Source organism: Scomber scombrus, chromosome 13 (assembly GCF_963691925.1).
Source record: "Scomber scombrus chromosome 13, fScoSco1.1, whole genome shotgun sequence".
NCBI classification, from domain to species: Eukaryota; Metazoa; Chordata; class Actinopteri; order Scombriformes; family Scombridae; genus Scomber; species Scomber scombrus.
The window spans coordinates 12866078-12893166 of NC_084982.1; the positions used below are offsets into that span (position 1 = coordinate 12866078).

Genomic DNA, 27089 nt, shown 5'->3' on the forward strand with positions numbered 1-27089 from the left:
ACTTTTGTTAAAATGATATGAAGGGGAAAAAAGAATAAAGAAATAAAGGTTGAATTTATATTTGTTTTTAAAGATGACATTCTCCTGGTAACTGTGAAGCTGACCAATTAAATATTTGCCTTTCGGCAGCTTTTGTGCTCGCCATGTTGGGCTGATGCCCTGTTTGACCATGAAACAACCCATTGAGAGTTGCCCACTTGGCCACCAATGAAAAGACTGGCTTGGATTAGGGGGTGCTCAGACCTCCTTGGATACCGGATACCGGCACACTAGATTGATGGTGATTGGCATTGTTTCACTAAAGGCCCCCATCTTTGTGAAAGACCCATTTATCCCAAACCACATAAGTAATGTCAAGTACAAGATATATCTTAAAAAACCTTATGAATGCACACATATGTGGGTGTGCATGCATGTAAAATGGTTACTTTGTTGTTTTTTGCTGCAGACACTGTAAATCTCTGTATGCATATGTTAACCTGTACATGTGTAGTTTACAAGGAAAGTACTGATGCCTGCATGATTGTATGCCTATGCATTTAAATAAGTTTCCATGTTAAAAAAAAGTATTTATTGCACATAGAAGGTGGTAGTTGGGTAATGGGATTGTTTGGGTAAGGGGTAGGAGAAATGATACAGCTCTTTCAACATATAGTATTTATGCCGTACCAAAACAGTTCAGTAAAATCAATACAAATTATTGCAAAAAAGCACTTCTTTGTTCTTCTTTTCCCCTCACATGAAGCTCATTTGGTGACCTCTGACCCGTGATAACACCTCATCATCTGTCTGTTGTCAGTTTGACAAAGCAGAGCACAGCTGACCTGATAACAATTTAACCTGAACATTGGCTTGCTGTGTGTTTGTCATCGACAGCACACAGTGTAGAGAAGAGCTGGAGGGACAGAATCAGATCGTTTCATCAGCTTCACAGTGTTTGTGATAATCCAGACATATACAGAGGGACTTTGTGCACAGGATTGCAGGAATGCGTCAAGATGAAGTGGCTCATGTTGACCTGAGTGATCAATGAAGTTTCCCGATGAGGTCTGAGGAGGTGAGGGGACGCCCAGCCTGAGCTAGAGAGCTCCGTCCTCCCATCAGTAATCCCCTTTGTGGTGACGTCAGCCCGGCTGTCTCCAAAGGGACGCAGCGTTGAGTGTTGGAGCAGCCAGGCGGCCAGTGCGCATCCCAGGACTCAACATCAGTGTAGCTGGGGCTCAACTTTCAGCTGATCTCTCAACTTCGGGACTCATTGGGAAACTTTTACAAAATGGGTAAGTTAAATCAACGAATGCTCCAGTGTAGCTGCAACACGGATCTATATAACGCTGAGTCGTGATGATCAGCATGCTACTTCTCTGAAATCATTGTCCCTGAAACTTCGGGGCGCGCCGATTGTTTTATTTTTTTTACACAAACTTCTCTAAAGTAAGCTACCAGTGCTGCAGCAGTAGGCTGTTTCCTTGACCCGGTTTCATGAGAATCGGCATTAGAGAAGCCTGCTGAAGCAACTTGAGGAAAGCGATTAGAGAGATTAAGTCTATCAGGATTCCTGCAGTCTACTCTTATCTATGGAGGTGTTAAATCCCGATCAACGTGCTGCCTCTACTGTCTCTTTTACTACTGCTTTCAATAGCAATTAAGCGGTGAACTATCAGCGTTAACCTATTATATTATCAAAACTTGTTTTCAGTTGGCCTTTCTTTATTAGTAACGATTGATCACTGTTGATCTTCAATCATTGATCATGTTGTAGCATTGTTTGATGACGATTGTCTTATGAATAAAGAAAAAATGCTGGATTTTCTTGTAGACCATGACTAAAAGTAAGTGAGAATAAGTTGGCACTTTACTAATCAGATGCTCCATTGCTGAAGCCTTGCATACTGGGTGTCATGCCAGAGCTTCTATTGCTATCTGATGGGCTGAGCAGAGACTGTCCCATCTTTAAATCGGGCCCAAGTGTTGGCCATCTGTGCTCCTAACCTTGGGGGTGAGGGGCATGGGGTCATGGAAGAAGTGAGACACTCATGCCATGGATGTTTAGTAATTTCTTGCTGACTTGAAACTGTGAACCGAAAGTGCAGGAAACGCACTCTCAACTGTATCTTTGTGTAACTTTTTGTGGCTTGTGTTATTGCCGTGTTGCAGCCGAGGCCAGGGAAGAACACTGTGTGAAAATATGTATCAATGCTCATTAATTCACTCTGAAGCTCCCACAGAGGCGTCTTTGTGCTCCTAATTTGGAGCTGCTCCTTTGTGCAACTTCAGTGGCTCTTAATGTAGAAAGAAGTTCACTGAATTGCAAGTTTCAGAGTGGATTCCCTGTGAACGAATTCCCCACAGACCCTCTTTCTCTGTCTCATTGATTAGTGCATGGCAATCGACCTTTGTGCATTGTCCACTTGTTAAGGAATCCATTTTATATTCAAATACTCTCTATGGCCTTTTTTAGGAAAAATTGAATATCCTGTTGTTTTGAATGATGGGATTAATTTGGAGACTTACTATAAAGATTGTTTTTTGTTGTGTCAGAGAAACGGATATCATCCCCTGAGCTGTGATTTGCTGTGTTTCATGCAAAATAGCTTTGAAAACAGAAAATGGATTAAGTATGTCCATGTAACTTATGTCCGATTTGATTTTATGGTGACCTTCACCTCAGAGTGGGGCTGCATGTTTTTTGTCAGAGAGATTCTCCTCTGTCCTCGCAGTGGAATGATTTAACAGTGCATTGGCCTATGTGCAGGGTGTGGGAGGATAACTTGGCCTCAATCCGCTGAGCTCAGTGTGGCTGTCGATTCAGAAGGACGCAGCAAGTCATTTTCCACAACTATCTTGTTATGTTGTTGGTGTCAGTCCTGTGACTATTGCTCATTCAACAGTATTTGGCTGCTCAATAACAAAACTCATTTTATTTTAGAGCCAACAATCCGGAGAAAAAGTGAAGATAAAATGTAGTTTCTTGCATGTGATGATCATACTCATTTAAGCAAGAAAATCATGATACTTCTTAGAAAGCTAAATACATTTTCCTTGTGACATCTGGAAAAACAAAAACATTCAAAAACTCTGAGTTTAGTACAGTGTGGAACATAAACCAGTTCTTCAAGTTATGTTTTTACAGAGCCAATTTAATTATGTGCTTAACAGTTAAGGCTGTCTTATGACTGGAGATTCAACTAATCAAAATCAGCAAATTATGGACATGACTATGAACACTGCGTCTGTTCTTCTTGGAGCTGGAGCCTGATCACGCACAAAAAAAGGAAAAAGATTGTTTTTTCTTATGGAAACTTGTGAACCCTCCAGTTGGAGTCTTCTGTATTCAGTGTGGTGGTGTTTTGGTAAAGGTCATCAAGACTGGGCGTGAATCAGATCCAAATGTTACATCATTGTTTTTGAGTAATTCAAGAAAGAGTAAGTTAATCACATCTGACAGATTTTTAATATGTAACGAATTAAACATTTTGCTCTTGTTGAACCACCCAGCTGCTTGTGAGTCATGGTTTTCTGGTACATGTGGAGGCCTAAACCTGGTGTCTCTTGATTATAGTGCAAACTTCATGATAAAAATCCCCTCATTGATCCTTTTCTTCAGTAATCCACATGCATCAGCGTTCATAATGATTTTTACATGTGTGTCTGGGACGTGTCTCGGAGGTGTCGGCTATCTTGTGCTCTTTTAACATTGTGCGTTCCTGTTCCATCTGAGCTAGGATGTCTGGAAAGTGTCCGATTATTTAGCTCGCACATCAGCAGTGATCACTGTCACAGACACATGTGGTGGACTCTGTATGGTCTATGACCCTACATCCTGAGTCTGAGGAGAGGAAAGACCCATGACTGCTAATGCTGTGCCAGCAGAGGTGTTTTTCACACTCTGGAAATGAACAACTTGTCAACTGATGGCGGAGCAATAACAGGGAGTCAGATCATTTCCCCTGCTTTCAGCTGACTCGTGGAGATTGTGCTTAGAGGCAAATTATAATTCATATGAACATGCTTCTGTTCCCCAGAGATGCAGAACAGCACACAAGACTACAAGATGATTCACTGCAGAAATGGCCAGAGGATGCTGACAGAGAAATTTAACTTGTTAACTCCAAAAAGATATCTGTTTTTTTGTGAGTCTGAAATAAGTTAAGAAGTTCAGTTGTAATAAAGTGGACGCTGAACTTTTATGACTGATATCGCATTTTTATGTCGCCACCAAGAACTCCAGTGTTTCCACCATAATTGTACAGGCATGGCGGGGATTCTCGTTGGCCTGGAGGCAAAAAATAAATAAATGTAATGCCAAATATCCATTCATTTGGAAATCAGTACCATTTGGGGGCCTCTGTGCAGTGTTGTTTCAAAATGTGAGTCAACCTCTGTGTCGTTGCCTGGGAAACTCTTGGTGGTGTAGCTCTTTTACGGAATAGGGCACAGTTGCCAAGTCTCCTTAAAATAAGCGACTTTGGGCTTGTTTTTCTGTAAAGTCACGTATAGATATTCGTAGTTGCGGATAGTGTTTTTTTTTCTTTTTCTGAAGTGTAGTTGCTTGTTTGGGCTCGCTCCCTATATATCTAACATTAAATAAACTTTGCTGTCACAACCACACATGTAGTAGGCAACAGTAAAACCCTTAGCTGCGCCCCCAGTTTGTGCACATGCCATGTAATGTTAGGCTGAGTCCTTGCTGCAGTGGCCTGGGTTCAATTCCAACAATTCCAACCCAGACCCTGCTGCATGTCACCCTTTTTCTATATCCCAAATGTAGGTGTAAATGTGTGTTTGTGACAAGGGGGTACAATAGAAACATTTTTGTTCCATAAATCAATTGAAATGGCTGTTCAAAGGCCCAGTATGAGTAATTTTTAAATGATTTTTTTTTCAAAGGCCAACATGATATCTTTGTTTTGCCTTCAGTGAGGCCAGTTCATTAGATGCAACTTCTAAACTCTCTTTTTCATTTATTCATTCCCCATTTTTAATTGGCCAGTTGGTTTTTGTGTCTCTCTCTCTCTCTCTCTCTCTCTCTTTCTCACAGTGTGGTTGGTAAGGTAGCTTCTTTTGATCTTGATTGTTGGTCTCGTTAGATCTAGCAATGTTGGAAAAGGCCAGTGCGTAATGTGAGTGCCTAGCAAGTGTGTAGTTTAGCAAGCGCAGAAAAGTAACGTGAATGCGGGTGAAGCAGAGGAAAAGGTTAGCAGTAAGTTGCCAGTCTGGCAGTAAATGTACAGTACAGGCTACAGTGTGTCAGTTAATACATGCTGCAGCTTCTCGTTGGTTGTTGCTGCTGGAAAAGTGAAGCTGGTTACCCCCGAGGATAGTGACATAGGGTTATCCTTACCTGACCAGGCCCACTTGATTTGGACTGAGCTTTATGTTGGACCAGCTATTCTCACCCCCCCCCCTGCCACCACCACCGCCATCCCAAAGCAGTCAACCAAAGGGAAACACTGAACTCCTAAATTGCTTTTCGTCTTCGGTTTGCAATCATTAATTACACTGAATATCCTCCGTAATGAGGTAGTTGCTGTCATAGTTGCATGATTTCTGGGCTTCTTTCCATTTGGCATAGGATATGACCAAGCATCTTTGGTAATTATACAGTAAATGAGACCCATAGAGTACTTTTTGAGAGACCCCTTTAGTTAAATCAAGACTTCATTCATATTCTGCTTCCCTTTCTGCTTCACTTTGTTAGCCTGGAAATCTCCCTCCTCTCATCTCTTCCTCTCTCATCTTCACTGCTTTCCTCTGCCTACATCTTTTTTTTTCCCCCTCCAGAACTGCATGCAGGTCTGCCAGAGCGGTCATGTTAATTTGCTGAGCTTAATAACTCCTCTGACAACAAAGAGGGCCATTGAGTATTGTGACATGAAATGATAGGAATAGAAGTTCCTGAGTGGGGATGCCTGTTCAAGCATGTGCCTTGGCCATCGCTTTTACTAAAAGCCTATTCACAAGTTGAACAGCATGGATGCAAGTGGGTGACTGTGTGTGTGTGTGTGTGTGTGTGTGTGTGTGTGAAGTTCACCCTTGTTAGAGATGTCACAGTCACACTGCCGCATGGGAGAGACAGGATGGCATTTAAATATCTGAGAATACTCCCTGTCTGCAAATGGCTGCAGCCTTTCAGATATGTACAGGCAGCTGAACCCTGGTGTTGTATAAAATATGCCTGAAATACAATCTGGCCTTTATTTTATCTTCAAGACTTCAGAAAAAAACCCATTATCAAGGTTAAACTGCCAAATACATGCATAATAAGGTTGTCTAATTCGAGTTTTGCTCCAGTTTCACCATTATGTTGGCATCAGCGCTTGCATGCAGAGTGCAGGGGTGATATTTGCCAGTGGAGCAGCAATCTGTATCAGTGTTTTGTTCACAGTCAGATGATCGTTCCAGAAGGCCTGTGGGAAATAATGGGTTGGGGGGGAAAGCAAAGAGACCCTGCAGCTGATGAATTTTCACTAACACATTCAACAGGCATTCAGCCCAACCACAGTGTTTTCTGCTATCTGCTACAGTAAACCACAACACTCTGAATTGCCACATTTTCTACGGCACCTAAAACACTGTGTAGACTTTGATACACTCTCTCTGTATCACATGAGCAGCGAACATTGATTAAATAGTCAATAATGTTTTCCCAGAATGGCCTATTTTCTATTGCTAGCCTTTGGTACGCAACTAAATGGATCAAAATGCATGCAGTGTTGGAGAGCGACTAGTGTGAATGCTCTAGACAAAGAAGTTCAAAGTTTATAGAGAGGTCTATAGAGCTTATGGTCTGTCTTTGTGATGGTCAGGATCTGGGCCAGAGGATTAGAGCCATGGGGTAATCACTAGGGTTAAACGCTGAAGGTAGTGTAAGGCAGTATGCTTCTGTCTTACCTCACCACCACCTTTTTGATGTTAGAAGATAGAGGGCCTTGTCCAACTGTTTTCTCTCTCAAGCTCCCTTTTTTCATTTTTCACCCAATCACTTCTTTCACTATATATGTACAAACAGTTGCAACATCATGAATACCTGGTGGAGAGATCTTCATATATTACACGCCATGAGTTTAAAAGGCCAACAGTTTTGCCTTTAGTTGTGGTTGAAAGATTTGTCATACAAACATAGTTTGTTTCAAGCATACACCAGCTTAAAGAACCACTAGATGTTTGCTGACTTGATAATGATCCATTTTTTATGACTTGGAGGAAATTGTGTCTGTAAATAAGATATTAAGGCTCAAAGAGAAGTAAGGTATGTTAGGGGCAGGTATGGTTGAACAACAGGTGTCTTAGCCTATTATCACAGATGCTACATCAACATTTTTCTGCATTCAATTTATCAGACAGGAGGGTGAAGGGCTGATTTTAACACAATGTATTCATTCATCTCTTTTGTTTTTCTGTTTTGGCTGTTTGTTTATTCATATGGATGTCTTTTGAGACCCAAATAAACTTGTACTCCTCTTATAAGTGCAAGTATGAGTTCCGATTTTTAAGACAGTGTTTCACTCCGATTGGTTGAATTCATGTAATTGCTTCCTTTTTAAAAAAAATTGATAACTATTTTGTAGCTCAAGACCACAGTTCAGATGTGAAACTACTTGGGTGAAATAAGAAGAAATAAAGGGGCCTCCAGCTAATTTCCCTGTAAGATCATCTGTGAGGAGTGAGAGCAGAATTCATTAGTCTGCTTTTCAACTGTGGGAGCCTGTAGGATTGAGCTGTTGGCTGTGTGCCCACCGAGTGTATTCAACCCTCCACAGATAGGCCTTTGTCCTCAGTGCTTTTACGCAGCTGCTAAACAACCGTAAGACAAAAGCATCTGGGGTACCCCAGCACACCAATGAGAAATGCTCACCATATGAAGAGTCGCACCAGACAGCCTGAGACCAGTTGGATTCTGCCAAATGCTACGCTTGGGATGAATTAGCAGGAATTTAAATGAATAACCCCTTATGACTTTTCTTTTGCCTCCATATTCAGGATTGTGTGAAAAATCCTGCATGTAAAATATTCAAAGATGTGGCAAGATTGTAATAAAAACAAATCTTCTGTGAGGACTTCCTCACAGTTTGCTGTGTTGCTTATCGAAGATGTTGCAGGAAATGCACATGACTCCTCTTTGCTGATGTTGTTGGGTGAAAGTGCTGCAGTGTTAGACACCACTGCACACTCTCGCTCTCTTCTGCCGGGAATATTTTCCTGCTCAAGAAAAAGCTTTCCAAGTGAGAGTTTTCATTGTCTGCTTATTATCCTCTCGAGAAAGGCTTGATAGGCAGGAAGAGATACTGCTGCCAAGCAGATGAAAATCTGCAATTTGCTGAGCTTTTATAAAGTGACAGATGCAGGAAACCCAATAGCTGAGGGAGTGTTTGCCCCATAGACAGTCTGTTTGGGGATTGAGAAGATGGATTTCAATTTGACTTAATTGCTGAACACTGGATTTGAAACAATATATATTTTTATATATATTCAACTTGGAATACTTACAACACATTTACCTGAGTAATCAAATCATTTGTGATGCTTTTAGCATTTTCAGTCTTCATGTATTTTTAATGCTTTTATGTCAGGAAAGGAGAAAATACCAGCTAACATCAGCTTCAGGGGAGAGGAAATCCCAGATGTTTCTTTCTGAAAAACAGCTTGACCCCATTACCATGTGCAGACCAGAGGAGAGATCAGTTAGCTGTATGAATATTATAGCCACACAACTGAGATGTCTCATTAGTCATCTTAGCTTTCCTGTCACATTAAAATCCATTTATTTATTTATTTGTAGGCAGGGAAACTTGAAATTATGCAAAGGGTCAAAATCGGTGTCAAGGAACCAACTGCTCTGACCCTGTTGACAGAAAAATTTGAGTAATTACAGAAACAGTAGGATTTAAGGAACATGATTGATGAGGTCAACATAATTATCTCCATTTGTTGGATCAAGTGTGTGCAGAATAGGTCAGTGTACATTTTTAGACACAGCATCACAGCAAATGGTGCCATAAATGTGTTACAATGTGTTATCAGTGCTTAAAGCAATAAGTAATGGATTGACCCATTTTCACAGAGGTCAGCCAGAGAACAGTATATGAGAATGAGTAGAGAGATTAGCTTCCATCTCTCTTATGTCATGAACTGTATTAGCCACTTATTGTTAAGCACTTAGTCCATGTCTAAACTGATTTCTTCAATGGATCTATGGATAAAAACATCTCTGCAGGGGTTGAAGTGTCAGGTTCAGGTTGCAGCTGACTCTCTGTCGTTCCAGGATCCAGCTCCAGGACGTAGTGCCTCGAGGAACAATGGTATTAAAGTGATCTGCGTGTCGGCTGCTCTGTTGTCATAGTGCTGATGATGAATCCTGACATGGTGGGGTCTGAGTAGCTGGTCTGTTGAGTAGCACCGGCTGTTGCTGAATGGAGGAGGTTTCTTCTTCTTCTTCTCATGAGGGGTTGGGAAACAGACCTGGAGGGTTTGAAAAGGGTAAAGTCCTGGGTCAGGGGTGAGAGGTTGGCAGCGTGAGGATGAGGACAATAGGACTGGCGGGAGCGATGCAGAGAAAGAGATCCCAGCAGCTGGGGGGGACACAGAGGATGGCGGGGGCTGTTCATGGGAAGCCCTAGATTAGCTGGAAAGTCTCGTCTGCTGTCTCCAAGTTTCTTCATTATGTCTCTAGTGTGTGTGTGTCAGTGTTAGTGTGTGCAAATAGAAAAATGAAAGGCGTTCTCCAGCCCGGTGTTATTTGCTATCAAAGCAGTTGAAGTGTGAGAAAGTTTGCGTTGTGGAGATCCTCGACAGTGAGACTTCAAATTAGAAACTTCTTGCGTTGTTAGACTTTCCATTGTAACACTAGTCCAGTAGCAGACTGTCTTCTCATAAATAACTAGCTTTTTTAAGCAAGAATTGGTGCTTAATTAGATTTGCTTGTATTATAGGGCATTTAATAACAATGTCTAAAAGAATATATAATCGATCCATATATAATGACATCAATTAAGTATTTGGCCTTCTTGCGGAATTTTACAAGAGCAGGTTTCTCAAGCTAATGAGTAATGATAACAGCATGCTTGTATTGCTTCATCGGCCATCAGAATATGCAAAATTCAATTAACAATTATGTGAACATTTTTAGTACAAGATAAAAACTAATAACCTGCTAATTTACATATGATTAAATACTGACTGTTGTCTTGTCGCTTGAGTAGCATAAAAGGCCACTCGGTGGTCTCTGTACTGAGCTAAATATAAAAATGCGTACAGTCACAGGTATTGTAATTAAAGGATTAATAATAACACTAGACCTGTGGGATTTATTTGCACTCTTGGGGCAGTTAAATGGACAGTCATATGATTTCAGATGGCATCATGAGGTACTGGGTGTTAGGACGACTGGAGGATGGGTGCAGTGTGTGTGCATGTGTGTGTGTGTGTGTGTGAGTGGGAGAGATAGACAGACAGATATGGAGAGTAGATGGATTTTAAATCAGATTAAGACATCTTCACCTTAAGGGGCCGTGATTAAACACACACGAAGAAGAGCCTTAAAGGTGCTGTAATCAACATATCGTCTATGTGAAAGGGTTCGCTGGAAGTCACAAACCCACTGAAAAGTCCTCATCCCCCTCAGCACAAGGGGGCATTTCAGTGTCTTTCAGCTCATTGTTTTTATTTTATGGCCCACAAATGTGCTGTTTTGGTCCACTTTTCTCATTTCTTCATTTCTCATTAACCTTGTTTCCAGTCGGGGCAAGAAGCCATTTCCAGACAAAAAAGCTCTGAACTGTACATAACCTGCCAAGCACTTAACAACAAACAGATAAAGTGGCTAGCTGGTGAACGTAGTGGAGCATTTAGCAGGTGAAGAGCCAGATATGAGAAGCTGGTGGAGACCAAAAACAGCTGAAAGTAGAGTAAAGGTTGGACTTACAGTCATCAGGTGTCCAGAAATATGTCTCCAAATGAATGATATTTTTGTTTGGCATCAGCTGGATTTGTAAATAGCAAGGTTTGTTTTTGGGTCAATTTTCTTTGACAAATACAGTATATTATTGTGTAACAAATATTTTTTTGTAGCTGTAGCCTCAGTATATAAGGTTCATAGATTCATTTGAGGTTCATTGATTATTGAGTACTGACCTGCTTGGGGTATGGACTTTTTTTCTTTTGAATAATCCCTTAGGAGGCTTCTATTCCTGACAAATTGCTGAATGATCCTGTGATATGTATAGTGTGGATTATATGCCATCATTTTTCATACAGAAAACTATTCATGGGTGGAAGGATACTCTCATTGTTCTCTGCTTCTTGGCAAAGCATGTTCGTATTATAAATTGAAAAGACATGAGGTTATTATCTACCATTATTCTAACTCTATAATAGTGAGGTGTTTTCTTGCAGTACCTCTTGGCTGGTTCATCAATTTCGTAATGTAAGCATGGCAGACCACAGAGGCAGGCAAGGGCCTTCCAAACCAGAGGCATCATTAAAATATGTAGTATCTGCTCTTGCAGACTGAAAGAAAAACAAATAAATACTTTTCTTCAAAATAACAGATGTCCACTGCTGTATGGGTTATAATGGGGTACAACTACTATAAACCACCCCTCTCCTTTTATATTATGTTTTTTACTCTCTTTTAGGTTTATGTCTTTATTTCCTGGCATAGAATTGCTCATTTGACTCCAGAATGAAATTATGAAATTCATAGTCTTTAGGTTTTGGTGTTGCGTTGGTTTTCTGTTCAGCCAAGCCATGGCAGCAGTTTCCAAGGAACTGTAAGCTAGGAAGCCAGGATAATACGAAGCATCTGTGTCTCTCACTCTCCCTGCAGCACACTTTGGCCAAAACCACAGTGGCTGTGGACGTGCCAGAAAGTCAGGGCTGTGAAGTCATTTTTAGAGGGAAAACATGGCTGCAAGGCATCCATGAGTGTTGCTACATTTCCAGACCTAATACGATAGTAACGCAAACATGCAATTAGAGAAGTGCTGACTCAGATACCCTGGGCATTGTTTGGTCAAATACTTATAATTACAGCGGAGAGGATTCAAAATTCAATCTGGAAAATGTACAATGGAAGAAACACCAAGGCATAAAGTATGTCTCTGTTAGAAATGGCTGTAATCGAATAGCAAAGTTGGGTTTCGCTAACGTGCTGCAAGATGTTGTGTTCTTGAGTAGCTTTCCTCTTGTGGTGAAATTCATCAGCATGATCACAATGTGTTTAGTTTGTGGGATGATATTTTGCTCCACAAATGGATGCAGGGGCTGGTTTTACATTTTAAATCGGGTGTTGGATGAAGCCAGATCACAGGGACGACGTCTTTATAACTCAACTTCTGATTGTGATAAAGGGATTCACGCTCAGGTGACTTTATTTGTACCCCTTGGTATATGTTGTAGGGAGCTAGTGAAGATGTAACTCTTTTTTTTCTCATGTGGTAGTAAGCCAACAATCTTTGGTCAGACAAACAAGCTTTTTGACAACATCACTTAAATGGCTTCAGGAAGTTGTGACAATTTGTAGACCTAATGATTAATCAATTGAGAATATAATCAGGAGATTCGTTGATGATGAAAACCACATCATTAGTTGCAGCCATAAACACAAAACTGCTTGAAGTTAGAGAGGACATATTATGCACATTTCCGGGTCTATATTTATATTCTGGGGCTCTACTGGAATATCTTAGCCTGATTTACAGTTCAAAAAACTCCTTATTCATCTTAACTTTATGCAGCCCTTTAGTTCAGCCACTGTCGGAAACAGGCCAGTCTCTTTAAGGTTCCCCTCCCAATGAGCCCACTCCATTGTGAATGGGCCCCTCAGGAGATTTTTAGATTTTTGCACTCTGGAGGCTACGTAAGCAAATAATAGTAATCAGATTTTGCTTATTTTTCTCATTCTTTACTTGAAATGTCAACTTCACAAATACATCTGTACATGTTTGAGCCCAAATCTGATTCCGAAATACAAGAGTGGACAACGTAAACAACCCATGGAACAACCTTAGCAACAAAGGCTACAGAGCAGATGGGCATTTCTGGACATACGCAAATGATCTGTCTTCAAGAGGATGTAGAGCGTTCACAGCAAGCTGAAACCTTCTGACATTATAATAGTGTATAAATGAACAGAAAATCACAAAAGGCTTGTTATGTCCTTTTTCAGGGTTACAGGCAAGGCATCTGGAATAAAAAAGGAATTTCCCTAGCACTCATTCATGTTCAAATATGAAGGTTGAAAAGTCATTATTTAAACATGGCTAATACCAATAGAAAATGTAATTCCTTTTAACCTTTACTCAAACACTCAGTCTTAAGAGTTCCCTTTTCTTTTATCTTTCTTTCTCTATGTACACAATCAGGCTAAGGAAATAGAGATTTAGCTCAGTTTATAGCTTTTTGACAGTGCCAAAAGGAAGCATGGGGCTCATTAAAAGTCAGCCCACTGTGGTTTTCCCTCTAACTGTCTCTGTTATAACAAATGAGGACAGTAGGTCTTAAATGTCATATTCATTCTTTCCATAGTAGAAAGAGTTTTCCATAGAAATAGAACTTAGAGCCTTCATATAAGATGGATTGGTTTGTTTAATTATTACACCGCAGTTATAGGTTAGGTTATAGTCCTGCAGATTTTTACTGTGAAGTTGCAATGCTGATGCATTTATTTACATGCTGAAATGTTCAGCAAGAGTCATACAAAATGGGTAATGCTGTTGTTCTTGTTGTCTCACAGAGAAAACTGGGTCAGCAAACAAGTGAATGGATCTGTATAATGAGTTTTCTGTGCGGGGCTTGTGTAAACCAATCAATGACTTGGATTCAACATGCCAAAAACATGAAGGCAGACAGAGGCTACAGAGCAGATTGACCTATGAAGAGGGCCTGCATTTCAAACTAGGCCAATAATGTTACTACAGTACATGATATACACTGACTGTTTCCAGGAATGTCAGTCGCCGCAATTGTAACATGCCAAGTTTTACAATAATAATGTTACAGCTTCTTTTTCAAGAGAGCAATAAAATATCTGGAAATATTTTGAAAATCTGTTTGCTTTCAGTTGTTTTGGATTACGTCTCCTTTTTTAAAAGTAGATTTTGGCCTTTGCAACAACTCAATACACCCATTTGACTTGATCAGTCCTGCTTTCTCAGGCTGTGTGTGTGTGTGTGTGTGTGTGTGTGTGTGTGTGTGTGTGTGTGTGTGTGTGTGTGTGTGTGTGTGTGTGTGTGTGTGTGTGTGTGTGTGTGTGTGTGTGTGTGTGTGTGTGTGTGTGTGTGTGTGTGTGTGTGTGTGTGTGTGTGTGTGTGTGTGTGTGTGTGTGTGTGTGTGTGTGTGTGTGTGTGTGTGTGTGTGTATAGTGCTTGGGCCTGGGCTCAGTCCTGACTCCCTGAGAACTCCTTCCTCAGTGTGAGCCAAGCAGGGTGCAGGTCTTCACGGGTGACTGAACACTGAGGAGCATTCAGGCCCCCAGTCTCACAGTGTGAAAGGTTGACCCACAATGAAGCCTCCTCCATTTGTATGAGCTTCATCATCATTCAGATTATGTCCTCAAGTAGGGGAGTGGCGCTGTCTCAACTCTAGAGCTGAGCAGGCAGCATTGAGGCTTATTCCCACAGCCACTCAGCCTGTCACAGTATGTCTGGGAAAGCTGAGTCTAATCAACCTTTTGCTCTTTATGTCTCTTGGAATATTGTCGTCATGAAAAGAACCTTTGATGTACCATTTGACATTACAGTTGTTCAATCAAATTGCCATTTAAGCTCCACCAATAAACATTTATTATACTAACAGTGAATCAATTAATGACGTGTGATTTGAAATGGGCTGCTCGCCGGGACAAACCCATCTCAGCGGCTGTCCATAATGAAACATAATTGCAGGTTCTTACTGATGTTGATACTGTTACTATAGCATGAATTATTGATGATGTACCACTTATAAAGTTATGTTTGACAGCCTATTAACACTGTATATTTAGTTCCATTTTAAGTGTATTAACTATTGAAGAGTAGACATAATGTTTCTGCTGACTACTTTTACAGGGGGATCAATCAAAACCCCATTAGTTGGTCCTATATGGAAGTTTGATCTGAAACAGTTTGATTTGCACCACATCCATCCACTTATTGATTATCTATACCTGCATATCCTGTGCAGGGTCATGGGGGGGCTTGAGCCTTCACTTTAATGACAGAACCACGAATACATGTGTATCTGATGCTACAGATGAGCTTAAATGCTAAATGTACAATGAAGATAACAGGAATTAAGGCCACAGTGGAGAATCACTGGTTAGATTTCGTTCCTGATTTGCCCTTAGAGGGAGTTTATACATATGGTGACCATATAATACATAAAATGAATACACACCATGCATGCAGAAGTTTTATTTTTGACTTTTGCTATAGTTGTTTTGCTAAAAACAGCCAGTTATGATCCCTTCATTGCTCTCACAAGTAACATATATTTGAATTTTACTATGTTTAGTTATATAAGAATGTAATTTCATGTTTTCATTAACTGCATGATTCCTATTTTATGCTAGCTTGATCCCAGAGACAAAAACAAAAGGTTTACTTAAATAGCTTGGTACATTTGTCATTACCTCCAATCAAAAGCATGTGTTTCTTTTATGCCAGGATCTAGAATACATGAAAGCCCCAAAACACAATTTGACCAGTCATGATCACATGTTTTGAATTTCCTTTTACATGTGTGCAATAAACTTAGAAATGTTGTTGTCCGTATACTTATAAAGGTTTGCAGATGGATCAGTGGATTATTTTGATTTGGGCTTTATGCAGTAACATGGAGTGGCCTTGGCGGTTAAATATCCAAGTCTGCTCCTTTTTGAAGCTTCACTTGAGCTCCTATTGAAGTTGGATATTGCAACTATGACATCTACCAAATCAGCAATAGTTTCACATACAGAGATTTAAAACAGCTGCCACTTCTACACATGGACTGAAGTCTTCAACTTCACAAGGATGATGTCAGTTCTCCTGGCGTTTTACAGGGCTGATGAAGTTTAGCGCAGCATTTGTTGTTGTGGGATCCCCACTAAGTTCACTTCCCTGACCCCTGAGGCTCCCCTCCCCTGCTGATCCCCCTCCTCTCTGAAGTCTGGTATCCGTGAGAAGACCCCACTCCAGCTCCGCTCCGGCAGGCCTCCCCCATCACTGAAAGGCCTTTCTCTCATTAGCATGCCCCTGGGGCTCCTCAGCCTGCTGTTGCCAAACAAACACGGCCAAGATATCCTTCCCCATCTCCCTTTCTCTGGCCATCTCGCCTGTACCCTGTCTCTGTTATTTTTAACAAGTTGTTTTTCACCGTATCATCTTCCCAGCAACACGCCTCTCTTAAATTTGGTTTGTTTCTGCCCTCCCTATTTTATGGCTATCCCAAAATGCTGTTTCCTCTGTAGTTTGTATCAGCCCAAAGGCAGTTCTGCATCCTCGTTTGGATCTGCCTTTCTTTCCTGTGTCCTTTTTATGTGAGTTAGAAGTCACCAGATGGAGGGAAGACAGCAGTCAGAGGTTGCTAATGTATGCTGCAGGAGGGTGACGGGCAAACACCCCACCACAACGTCACAGCAAAGACATACAACCCCCCCACCAGCTCCCTCTCTTGCACTGCAGTCAGATGGGCAAATAGAGAGAGGTGACTGTGTTTTCTGCCCCTGCCTATTTTTTTTTCACTCATTCAGTCTACTAAATAGTGGTCCCTATTATCCCACCCGTATCCCCCTCTCTGATGTAACAAGTCCGTTCTCACCAGGCAGCTTGTTCAGATTGCTATTCATGGTGCTACTTCAGTTTCAGAGACAGGGTCGCCTGAGAGGAGAGAGTGTAATCAGGGGATGGGCGACGATTTGTGTCATTAATATGACTTAAACTGAATCCCAAAACAGGCAGTACAAACAACAGATGAACATTTTGCCAGTGAAATTGGATTTCAGGTGATTTATAACTGGGGAGTGCAATAAGCCCAGTCAAATCCCTTCTGACAAGACCTCTGTATATTGGAAAGGAGCTGTGTTACACAGTGGAGGGGTGCCTTCATGAGCCAGGGCGACACACACAAAAAAAAACGAAAGTGAAGGAGAGAGAGAGAGAGAGAGAGAGAGAGAGAGAGAGAGAGAGAGAGAGAGAGAGAGAGAGAGAGAGAGAGAGAGAGAGAGAGAGAGAGAGAGAGAGAGAGAGAGAGAGAGAGAGAGAGAGAGAGAGAGAGAGAGAGAGAGAGAGAGAGAGAGAGAGAGAGAGAGAGAGAGAGAGAGAGAGAGAGAGAGAGAGAGAGAGAGAGAGAGAGAGAGAGAGAGAGAGAGAGAGAGAGAGAGAGAGGAAATGTGCAGGAAGGAGAGAGGGAGCGAGAGAGGAGAGAGTAAGCGGGGAGATTGGAAGAGAGAATTTGCTGAAAGAAAGCATTTTTGTTGGATAGGAGAAATACAACCATGGAAACTCCATCAGAAGAAAACCAAGACCAGAGGCAGGACAAAAGAGGTACCAATGAGCACCCACAAAGAGCCAGTTCAGTTCTTTTCATTGCGGTGTTTACTGGGGCTTTAACTTACTCCAGCCTGCTTGGTTTCACTCCACACAATAGTTGGGTAGAATTTGCTCGACAGCGACTTTGAATTGTTTAAATGTCGGCACAGTCTGCCCATTTCAGTGGTTGTGGGCACCTTAGTGGTGGTATTCCAGATGCAGGTTGTGCATCACTGCCTGTGCAAAATTGTTATCAGGCTTCAAATGTGCTTTGCTTGTGCTTGTTTTATGATCTAATTAGGGTATGTCTGTGGGGTGTTTTTAGCAGACAGCACCCCTGCATCAGGGGTATCATGTAGCCGCTGGTCGTCATCATGCCAGTGTCACTTTTTAGGACAATGAGCCTGTTGCAGAATCAACAACAGATCAATCAATCCCCAGGGTCTGTTTGAGTTGTTCTTTCAGGGAGGCTGGTGATTAATGATGTGGATGAGGGGATGGCAAGGACGAAGATAAATGAAACAGACAGTCTCACAAACAGACATCCGCGAGTGCTGTGCAAACTGAGTGTCATTAACACTCACCACCGTCTTGTAGGAATCAACAGGAATCATTGATTTTCTATTGCTATCTGTTCTGTGCACCTGTTCCATTTTACAAATTATACACAGAAGCAGTTTTCTCAGAGATTGTTTAATAATGGAATATCCCTGAAACCTTTCTTTTGTTTTATTGATCATTTTAGTAGTTTATTAATATTTAAACTCCCAACAGTTGTATATCTGAAGAGCTATGTTTGAGACTTAGACTTCTGACAGAAATGAACCTCCTCCAACAAAATGCTTCATTATTTATTGCACCTCTGAAAATATTGATGGTGAATTATTTATTTGACAAATTTCCGTCAGACTAAGAGTAACAGTCATGTGTGTGTACAGCAGTATTGATTTATTAATTTTAATCTTTGTGAATAATGTTTTAAGCCATAAAGCACTTGCTGTATCATAATACCCTGAGAGATAGAATGTATATATAAAACTGATCGGTATTATTTGAAATTGGGCTTTCTGTATTTGCAAGTCATGTTGGTTTCTAAACTCTAATGGAAATCTGTACGAAAATACATAACTGTTAAACTAGTGGTCAAGTAAACTAGTATTATTTCTGGGTTTACTGGACTGATTTAGCTGGAACTCTTTTATTGGTAATTAGTGCAAGACCAATTATAATTGTTCTGCCAGTTCCCCATCTGCCAGCGGCCTCTCTTTATTTTCTGTCCGTTGTTTTTTTTCAAGAGTCAAAGAAATGACTGAAAAGGGAGAATGTCTGGGAGATGGGAAATAACATGCAATAAAGGTTGTTGTGATTATATGGTTGGCACCCTAAACTCCAAGACCACCAAGAAACCTTGTTGCATGTCTTTTCTTAGATAAGCTGTTTCATGTCTTAGAAAGTAGGTTGCTCGGGGACCTGTGGGCATATAAAGCCCTTTTCTGTATATAATATTGTCCCGTACACACTGAACTTGACTAGTACTCTCCCATCATTTCCCTTAAACATCACACAAGTCACGAGCCACTTCTTGTCCCCATATGCACATAAAAGAATTGTGAGCCATTATTGCATCCTATTGTAAATAAATACAACACACGCCTCCCTCACATGCAGCCATGGGTGAGCTGCAGTCACCGGCTATTAGCTGATAGATTATAAATTTCCCCTGTTCGATAAGTAAACAGTGAGACCACTTGACGGATTTGCAGGCTTAGACCTCCCTCTTTCCTTGAGAATGGCCACTATAGCCATTATGGCAATTTTAAGTATTGCTCCCCTCAAAGCAGAGTGTGGAAAATGAGACTGTTTCTCATAAATGGTGTTTTGGCAACTCACCCCAATGGAGCAACAAACAACAATACTTAGCCTTAGCTGTAAACAGGCACATCTGTTAGCAATGAGGCTAGATGTGAGATTAGAAGAGGAAGGCCTTTTTTAACAGAGATTGAAGCCTGCAGGGCACAGGGATGAAATGCAAGAGTTGCAATGTATTTGTCACAAATGATGTGTATCCAAGTGTGTTTATTTGTGTGTGTGGGGTCTGTTTGTATATATGACATACATACTTCCTTTGTACATATGGTTATGTGGTGCTTGTATGTATTTGTCTTGCATGTAATTTGTTGGTGTGTGTGTATATGTGTCTGGTTCAGACATCAAAATAGATGATGTTTGCCAAAATGTCTTCTGCTCTTTAGATCATATCCATTTTGCATTTTTCTACGCAAGTACTGAATCGAGGGAAAATGTAGACATATTTATACTTACCACTGAGGGTCCCAGCTGTTGGAAGATTTCAACTTTGTGCTGACGACAAGCTGTGTTCGCTTTATGGCTATTATTGAGGGATGGAGGGTGATGAAGCAGGGCCAGCTGCAGGGGTTAGTGTGTTATGAGTCTGGGTGCAAGCAAACTGTGGTGATGGACACGGGCTGTGACTGTCTGTCTGTCTGTCTGCCTTTCTCTTTCATCCACATGCTAGCTTGCCTGCCGCCCTGAGGCATCTCATTCACACATTAGATGATTTGAGATGCTCTGACAAACAGGATCCTCCTGGAGTGTGAAGTATCTGCTATGGCCCTTTGTGGCTGAGCTGAGTGCAGTGCTGGACGGGCACACAGGATGGAGCTCAGCAGTGGGCTTGTCTTGGGCCTCCAGCCTTTGGGCCGGAAGAAGCGAGGCCGTGGTTCAGTCCAGTTCTGAATGGCCCCTGAGAGTCCAGTGTGATGGACAGTCTAGGGCTGCACACAGTGGCTCTTTGTATCAGGGCTTCTTGGACTCTCTCTCTGTTGTTTTTTCTGTCTCTTTCACACAATGTCACACATGCGGACACACACACACACTCTTTCTCTCACAAATGTCTTCCTCGTGATCTCAATGTGGTTGTAAGGCCTGACATTGTCATTACAAACAGTCACTAACTTGTCTGTCTTTCTTTCTCTCACTCCATTTCTCTTTATATCTCTCCCCCAAATACCCGTATTCATGTACTGTAGCAGAGTGGAGAGTCTTGAAGTGGTTGGAGGTCTAACCAGAAGTATTAGTCAGGGACTGGGAGCATGTGAAAGTCATCAGAGGGAGAAATACCCAACGTGATTTTCATTTATGGTGATCCACTCCGAACAAGCCAGCAGGATCCATTTAGTACAAACTTGTTGTTTAGAGAGTCACTAGCTCCTACTGTTATCCCCTGTGGAGGAGGTTTTCGGCTGAAGTCTGCAATGCAATATCCTGTAAGCTATGAAATCCCACATAGTGCACTCAAGAGAAAACAGTCTGTACTTGGCTGCGTTGCAGGTTTATTAATACTGGCTATCTATTTTATAACTCTCAAACACACATTGCAACATCCTGTATGATCTTATCTAATTGCAGAACTCTCTTTAGGCTAGACTTTTCTTCTTAAATAAATGCACAGGAAAAGAATATGTTGTAAAATAATTTTTATTTCAAGATAAATACGTTTAAAGTAAAGACCCCCAGAAGTCACTGTGCCCAACCAAGAAAAAAGGTCCAGAAGTAGTGCGGTTTAAAAGTGCTGATAGATGGATTTTTAGGACAGAGGTTTACCAGCTGGTTGCAGCATTATCTTTAACAAACAAATATGAGTGTGGTATCAATCTTCTTGTCTAACTCTTGGCAAGTAAGTGAATGAGCATATTTCCCACTATTCTGGTGTCAATAACTGATTCTGATACATGCAACCTTCTAAATATAATGTATAGATTGAATAATAAGAATGCACACAAAATCTTGCAGACAAGTACTCCAAAATCCCATGACTGATTTCAATCCTGAATGAGACTGACTTTACTTTAATGCTTTAGTGCAGACTTCTGTCCCCATGGTGCTTTGCGCAGGACTGCTTAAGAGTGGCTTTGATGTTTTTTTCTTCTTATTTTGAGTCTCTTCAGATGTCCAATACCAAGAATAAAGCTCTCACTGAGGCCCTTTGTGAACAGAGTAGTATTTCTGAGGTTGCTAATAGTTTAACCATGTCAGTAGGTCTTTCCTTGTGCCAGTGTCGTTTCAGCAAGCCAGAACAGAATTATCCTTACCAGCAAACATAGTCCAGCTGTGAAAATACAACCATGGATTTGTTGTTATTAAGCATAACACTCAATAAGGTTTCTCAATTGAGAGAGAGATGTCTTTGTTCATGTGCCGACTTTGTGTTCAAGGCTAAATATCTGTAACATTCAGTTGTTCAACCCACACTCAGTCTGGGTGGAGAGATGGCTACTAAAGCAAACCACTACTGTGGAAGGGACACTAATCAAATGGATGGCTTATCGATCAGTTTGGTGGCTTTCAAAGACAGGCTCTCTGAAGTGCGCTGAGTTAGACAAGAAAAGCAGATGCACTCATGTCAGGCTGACCTTTTCCATGACAGGCTCCAGGGGAGGGAGGTAACATAGCCAAGGTAGTATTTCAAAGCATCTGAAGCATTTTTAAAATATTGTATGGACTGCCCAGATGTGGTAGTACTACAGTTTTGTTCTTTATAGCTTTAGACAACCATTTAGTATCCAGTTGAGACATTTTTTTTTCTCATTGTCAGATCAAGAAAGACTCAGACAGTCCTTGCATCTATGGCCATGCTATCTGATTTTAAACAGCTGATCTAATGAATAGTGACGCATTTCAAAGCAGCATATAGGCTTGGATCTCTGATTGATCAAATGCATTCATAATATGCCAGTGTGACTGTTGTTATTGCCTCTGTCACTTCGAGCCCAGTTAATACAAGAGATTAAGTAATAGAGATCAACTCTAACCACACTTTTGATATGGAAACTTTTCTTCTCTTCAGGAGGGTGAACTTTCATTGCCAGGAAAATATTTTGTGTGGGGGGAGACTTTCTTATAAAGCTTCTAACTGTGAGAGCTCATGGATTTATAGCCAAGACATAGTCTGCTACTGGATCAGATCTACCTGACAGTGACATCCAATATAAGAGCAGCTCTTCCTTTAAAAAGGACTGTATTTACTTTGCAGCTGGGTTCAATATCCTGTGGAGCTCCGTGCTCCGACTCCCAGCCCACTCACCCTCCCCGACACGCTCATCAGAGAAATGTGGGCTGTGGTGGAAGTTAGCGACTCTGCTGTGGGCGCACTCATTGAGTTGTGGTTAACATGCTGCCATGGTAACTCCTATTCTCACCCTTGGACAAAAATGTTTTTATCTCCCTGTACTACACAAACAGTCACAATGAAGCTTCTCACTGCAAAAGCATTGTCCCAGCAGCAGTATATCTGTTTTACTTTCCTTTGTCACGACAAAGAGGACAAACATGGATGAACTTTCAGGATCCTTGCCTCATGGAAGAGGCAGGCAAGTGGATGTGTTAGCAAACTTTTGCTCAGGTACAGAGCAACAATAGCATTCATTTAGTTTTGTTTGTGTCCACCTGACAGATGTAAGTCCAATACTCACTCTCCTTCTAGCTCTATTGTGCTCTCCACCATCTCCAGAGGTAAATTAGCTGCTAATTGCTCCATTATGTTCAGCAGTTAATGGCAAACTTCACCAGTGTGCCGTTTGGTGCTGGGGAGGTCGAGTACAGTGGGGTTTGTCAGAGTTTTTAGCTGAAAACAGATGACGACTGTGTCTGAAAGCAACACTGATGAGAGCAAGAACTAAAACACTAAAGTTGTAGGCAGTAAAACCAAAACAACGAGCTGAAAGACGCTAAAACATTGTGTTGAGCTAACAGGAACATCGCAGTTGGGTGATAATTTTCTGTAGATTTGTCAATATGAATGACCACTTTCTCTTACATTTGATCCATTATTAATTGTCAACGATTTTAATTACAGCAGCTTGAAGTATTTTTGTTGGAGTGAGACATGAGAGCTTTAAAACAGAAAAAGGCATTGAGCAGGTTGTCGTATGACTACAACATCCTGTTAAACACGTGGATCTGATTGAAAACACACTGGGGATTGTTTGCATGTGTTCACAGACAGTTCATTGTAATGACTGGCCACATTTCACAAAGCATAAGCACATTGGATGAGAAAGACCCATCTGGGTCACTTCTTTCCCCCATTGTGAGTTGCCATTGATTTCCATTACACATTGGCAGACACCCATTACTCTGACCTGCTTGATGGCCATTAGTGCCTTTAATTGTAGTGATAAATTGTCAGTATGGCGGTATGGACAGCTGCGCACAGCAAGTTCTACTGTTTCCGCTGGTGCTTTACATTGCAGAAATTTTGAAGTGAAGCAAACTGCATCAAGCGTGACCACAGGCAGATTTTATGAAACCTACTTTGAACAAATGTTTCTCCTTTGTCTGCACCAGTTACTTTAGAGTACTGTGTATGAGACTTTTGATCTGTAAGTTAACAATAAATCTTTCAAAAGCTGAAAAAAACATTGTTTAATGAGTCCTGATGACTAATAAAACACTCTTTGGTGTTATTAGTCATAAATAGATTACATTGGCCCAATGACTGGTAATCTCTCCTGGGTGTTGTCAGCTTCTCGCCAGATGTGTGCTGGGGTAGGCTCATAGGATGGATGGATTAGTCATGAATATTCATTTCCCTAAGATGACTTCCTGTCGTACAAGTGAATCACAGGCCCCGATGGACTTGGGCTTGATGTTGACATAGATTTGACTATATGGCCTTTTAGAGTAAAAAGAGTACATAAAACACTTTCATTAATGACGCTTGTAACCAACATGTTTTTCTGTTTTGTTTTTTTCTATTTTGTTTTTGTTGCACAGGTTGCTTTGAGTGCTGCATCAAATGTTTAGGCGGGGTGCCGTATGCCTCGCTGGTGGCTACCATCCTGTGCTTCTCTGGTGTTGCCCTTTTCTGCGGATGTGGCCATGTGGCTCTCACTGGCACAGTGACCATCCTGGAAACCCACTTCTCCAAGGTCACCAGTGATCACGCCATGCTGACTGATGTGTAAGTGACCTCATACTTTATGTATGTTTTACAGTGTCTGAGAAACAGATAAAACTAATAATTGTGACACCCAGGTATAAACAAATGTTGTGTACATGATGTAGGAAGTAGGATCCATCACACATTATTCGCATTGGATAATGTCTTCTTACATAACCGTCACAATAAAGAGAGATCTTAAGAGGTCTGAACTTTAGGAAATAACATTTTTAATGATGTTGACATCATCTAGGCTATTTTTAGCTGATAATGTCTCCCATGTTCACCTTATTCTGAAGAACAGCCCTAATATGGACCGTTTTTATTGTGCATTAGTCCAGGCAATAAAAGAGGAACAAGAGACATGACTGAACATATGTTTTATGTTGATGTAGATTTGGAGTGCACTGTTGAATTTAAGATGTCCACAGAGGCAGCCAATGATTTCCAGAGACACATATCAGCTGTTATCTCCACATTTGGGCTTAGTGTCTCTCCTCACTTCTTAGGGGAGCTGGGCCACTATCTCAATCAGGACCATCTGTTTATGATTCATCAGACCAGGGTTCTCATGTTTTAAAGTTTACATTTAAAAAAAAAGGAATAATTGTAAGCATTCATTTTCCACAGTTGTTTATCAAACTACTACTTTACATGACATTTTTAGTGGTTCTCTCCAGGTGTTACGCCAGAGGCTTAAAACTGGCACAACTAAACTCATGTGTAACATTGCTCTTTAACAGAATACAGCTGATGCAGTATGTCATCTACGGCATCGCTTCATTTTTCTTCCTGTATGGGATCATTCTGCTGGCTGAGGGCTTCTACACAACCAGTGCCGTCAAGGAACTGCACAGCGAGTTCAAGACCACCATCTGTGGACGCTGCATCAGTGGAATGGTATGTTAAAACTACCCCCCACCCGCCATGTTGAACCTGATTTTAAATATTCCATGTAAGAGAAAGAAGAGTGTTTAAAAATAGTGTCATTGCATGTAACTAATCAAAAACGTACGGAGATGAGGATACTGGGAAAACGGTACAAGAGGACAGAGGATGGTGGGGAGTTAAAGTTACAACAATATGATACAACTGATTTAGTTTCATGGTTATCTGGTGATGCTAACGTAGTACCATCTCTGTGTTTTCAGTTTGTGTTTCTCACATACATTCTGGGTGTGGCCTGGCTCGGTGTGTTTGGCTTCTCTGCTGTGCCAGTCTTCCTCTTCTACAACATGTGGTCCACCTGTGCCACTATGAGGTCTCCCATGGCCAACCTCACCAACATTGAATCCATCTGTGTGGATGTTCGTCAGTATGGTGAGAGATCTAAGAATATGTCATGCATCTTTAGCTTTGAGAACAGACTGAACATACTTATTTTTTTCATTTGTGCACAGACTGAGGTCAGGTTCTCTTTTTCACATCCATCTTTAGCATCATAAATGCAGAATTTAACAGTACTGATAACAAATACCAAGCCAATGTTGACTGGGATTTTTTCAGATCTTTGTGTTATTTAAAGAGTACTGCATTCGTATTGCATTTTCTTTAAGTTGGAGGATTTGCAAGAGAGAAATAGATACAAAAAGGGATAATACTGTATATCTTTACTTTTAGTAAGACAAGCTCCAGAAGGACTAGATCCTATATTTCCCATAATGCAACTCAATTGCATTTTTCATTAGACCCTCCCTGGCTGGTAAATGGCTATGTTCTCCTGCAACTCCAGTTTGTAACACAGACCTTCCATTAAAATTTGAATCTTTCCAAGCCCAAGCAGAGCTAACCCTAATTCTCCTCTCAGACTTGACACTTTATACATTTTTCACAGGCGGAGCAGTACTCCTCATCATGAGAAAAAATATCTTTATGTGTAAAATTGGTGGTGTATCCCTTTAAATCTCAGTTCATCTAAAATATTGTTTGCGCTTTGTACTCAGACATCTACTCAGGAGACTAGCTCAAGTATTGTACTTGTTAGCTTTGATCATGATTCACGTGATATGAGGAATTTGTTACTTATAACTGGAAAACTTTGAATTCCTTGGCTACAGGAATTATCCCGTGGAATGCCACCCCTGGCAAGGCCTGTGGCACTACGCTATGTGACATCTGCAACACCAGTGAGGTAAGAGGACATCTCCTATCCATACACACATTCATATAACATACATACAATAAAAAACAACAATGAACAATAGTGACTGTTGCTTGTCTGTTTCCAGTTCTACCTGTCTTACCACCTGTACATTGTAGCGTGCGCTGGTGCTGGAGCCACTGTGATCGCTCTGGTAAGCTGCCCTCCAGTCTCTCCATTCAGTACCTTTAGTCCATCTTTGCACAGTTTGCATCAGCGGATCATGTGTCAAGTGCTTCTCTTCTCATTCACATATGGTTTGTGTAACTACACCAAGGAAGTTTACACATAGGCTTTTTTCAGCTCCAATTCCATTTGCTGTTTATCATCTGCTTAGATGCACATGGCCTCATATTTATTCAGTTTGGCCTAGATTTAATTGGACTTACTTTTCAGGCATGATAAATAATCATTTCTAAAAAGCTTAATAATGAGTTTATAGGATATTGTAAAACTATAAGTTATGATCCTTTTTTTTTAACCTTTAACTTTTTACTTCTGG

General features: G+C 41.0%; 1 protein-coding gene across 2 annotated transcripts in view; it reads left to right on the forward strand.

The window, feature by feature from the left end:
* Positions 1-1154: 1154 nt before the first annotated feature.
* gpm6bb (glycoprotein M6Bb) overlaps positions 1155-27089 on the forward strand; it is a 28331-nt gene continuing 2396 nt past the window's right edge. For both annotated transcript variants that reach the window (XM_062431560.1, XM_062431561.1), the window contains exons 1-6: positions 1155-1277; positions 24282-24468; positions 25191-25347; positions 25599-25767; positions 26505-26578; positions 26676-26741. In XM_062431560.1, coding sequence (XP_062287544.1) covers positions 1274-1277; positions 24282-24468; positions 25191-25347; positions 25599-25767; positions 26505-26578; positions 26676-26741 — 657 coding nt within the window. In that variant the 5' untranslated portion in view covers positions 1155-1273. The remainder of the gene's footprint in view (positions 1278-24281; positions 24469-25190; positions 25348-25598; positions 25768-26504; positions 26579-26675; positions 26742-27089) is intronic.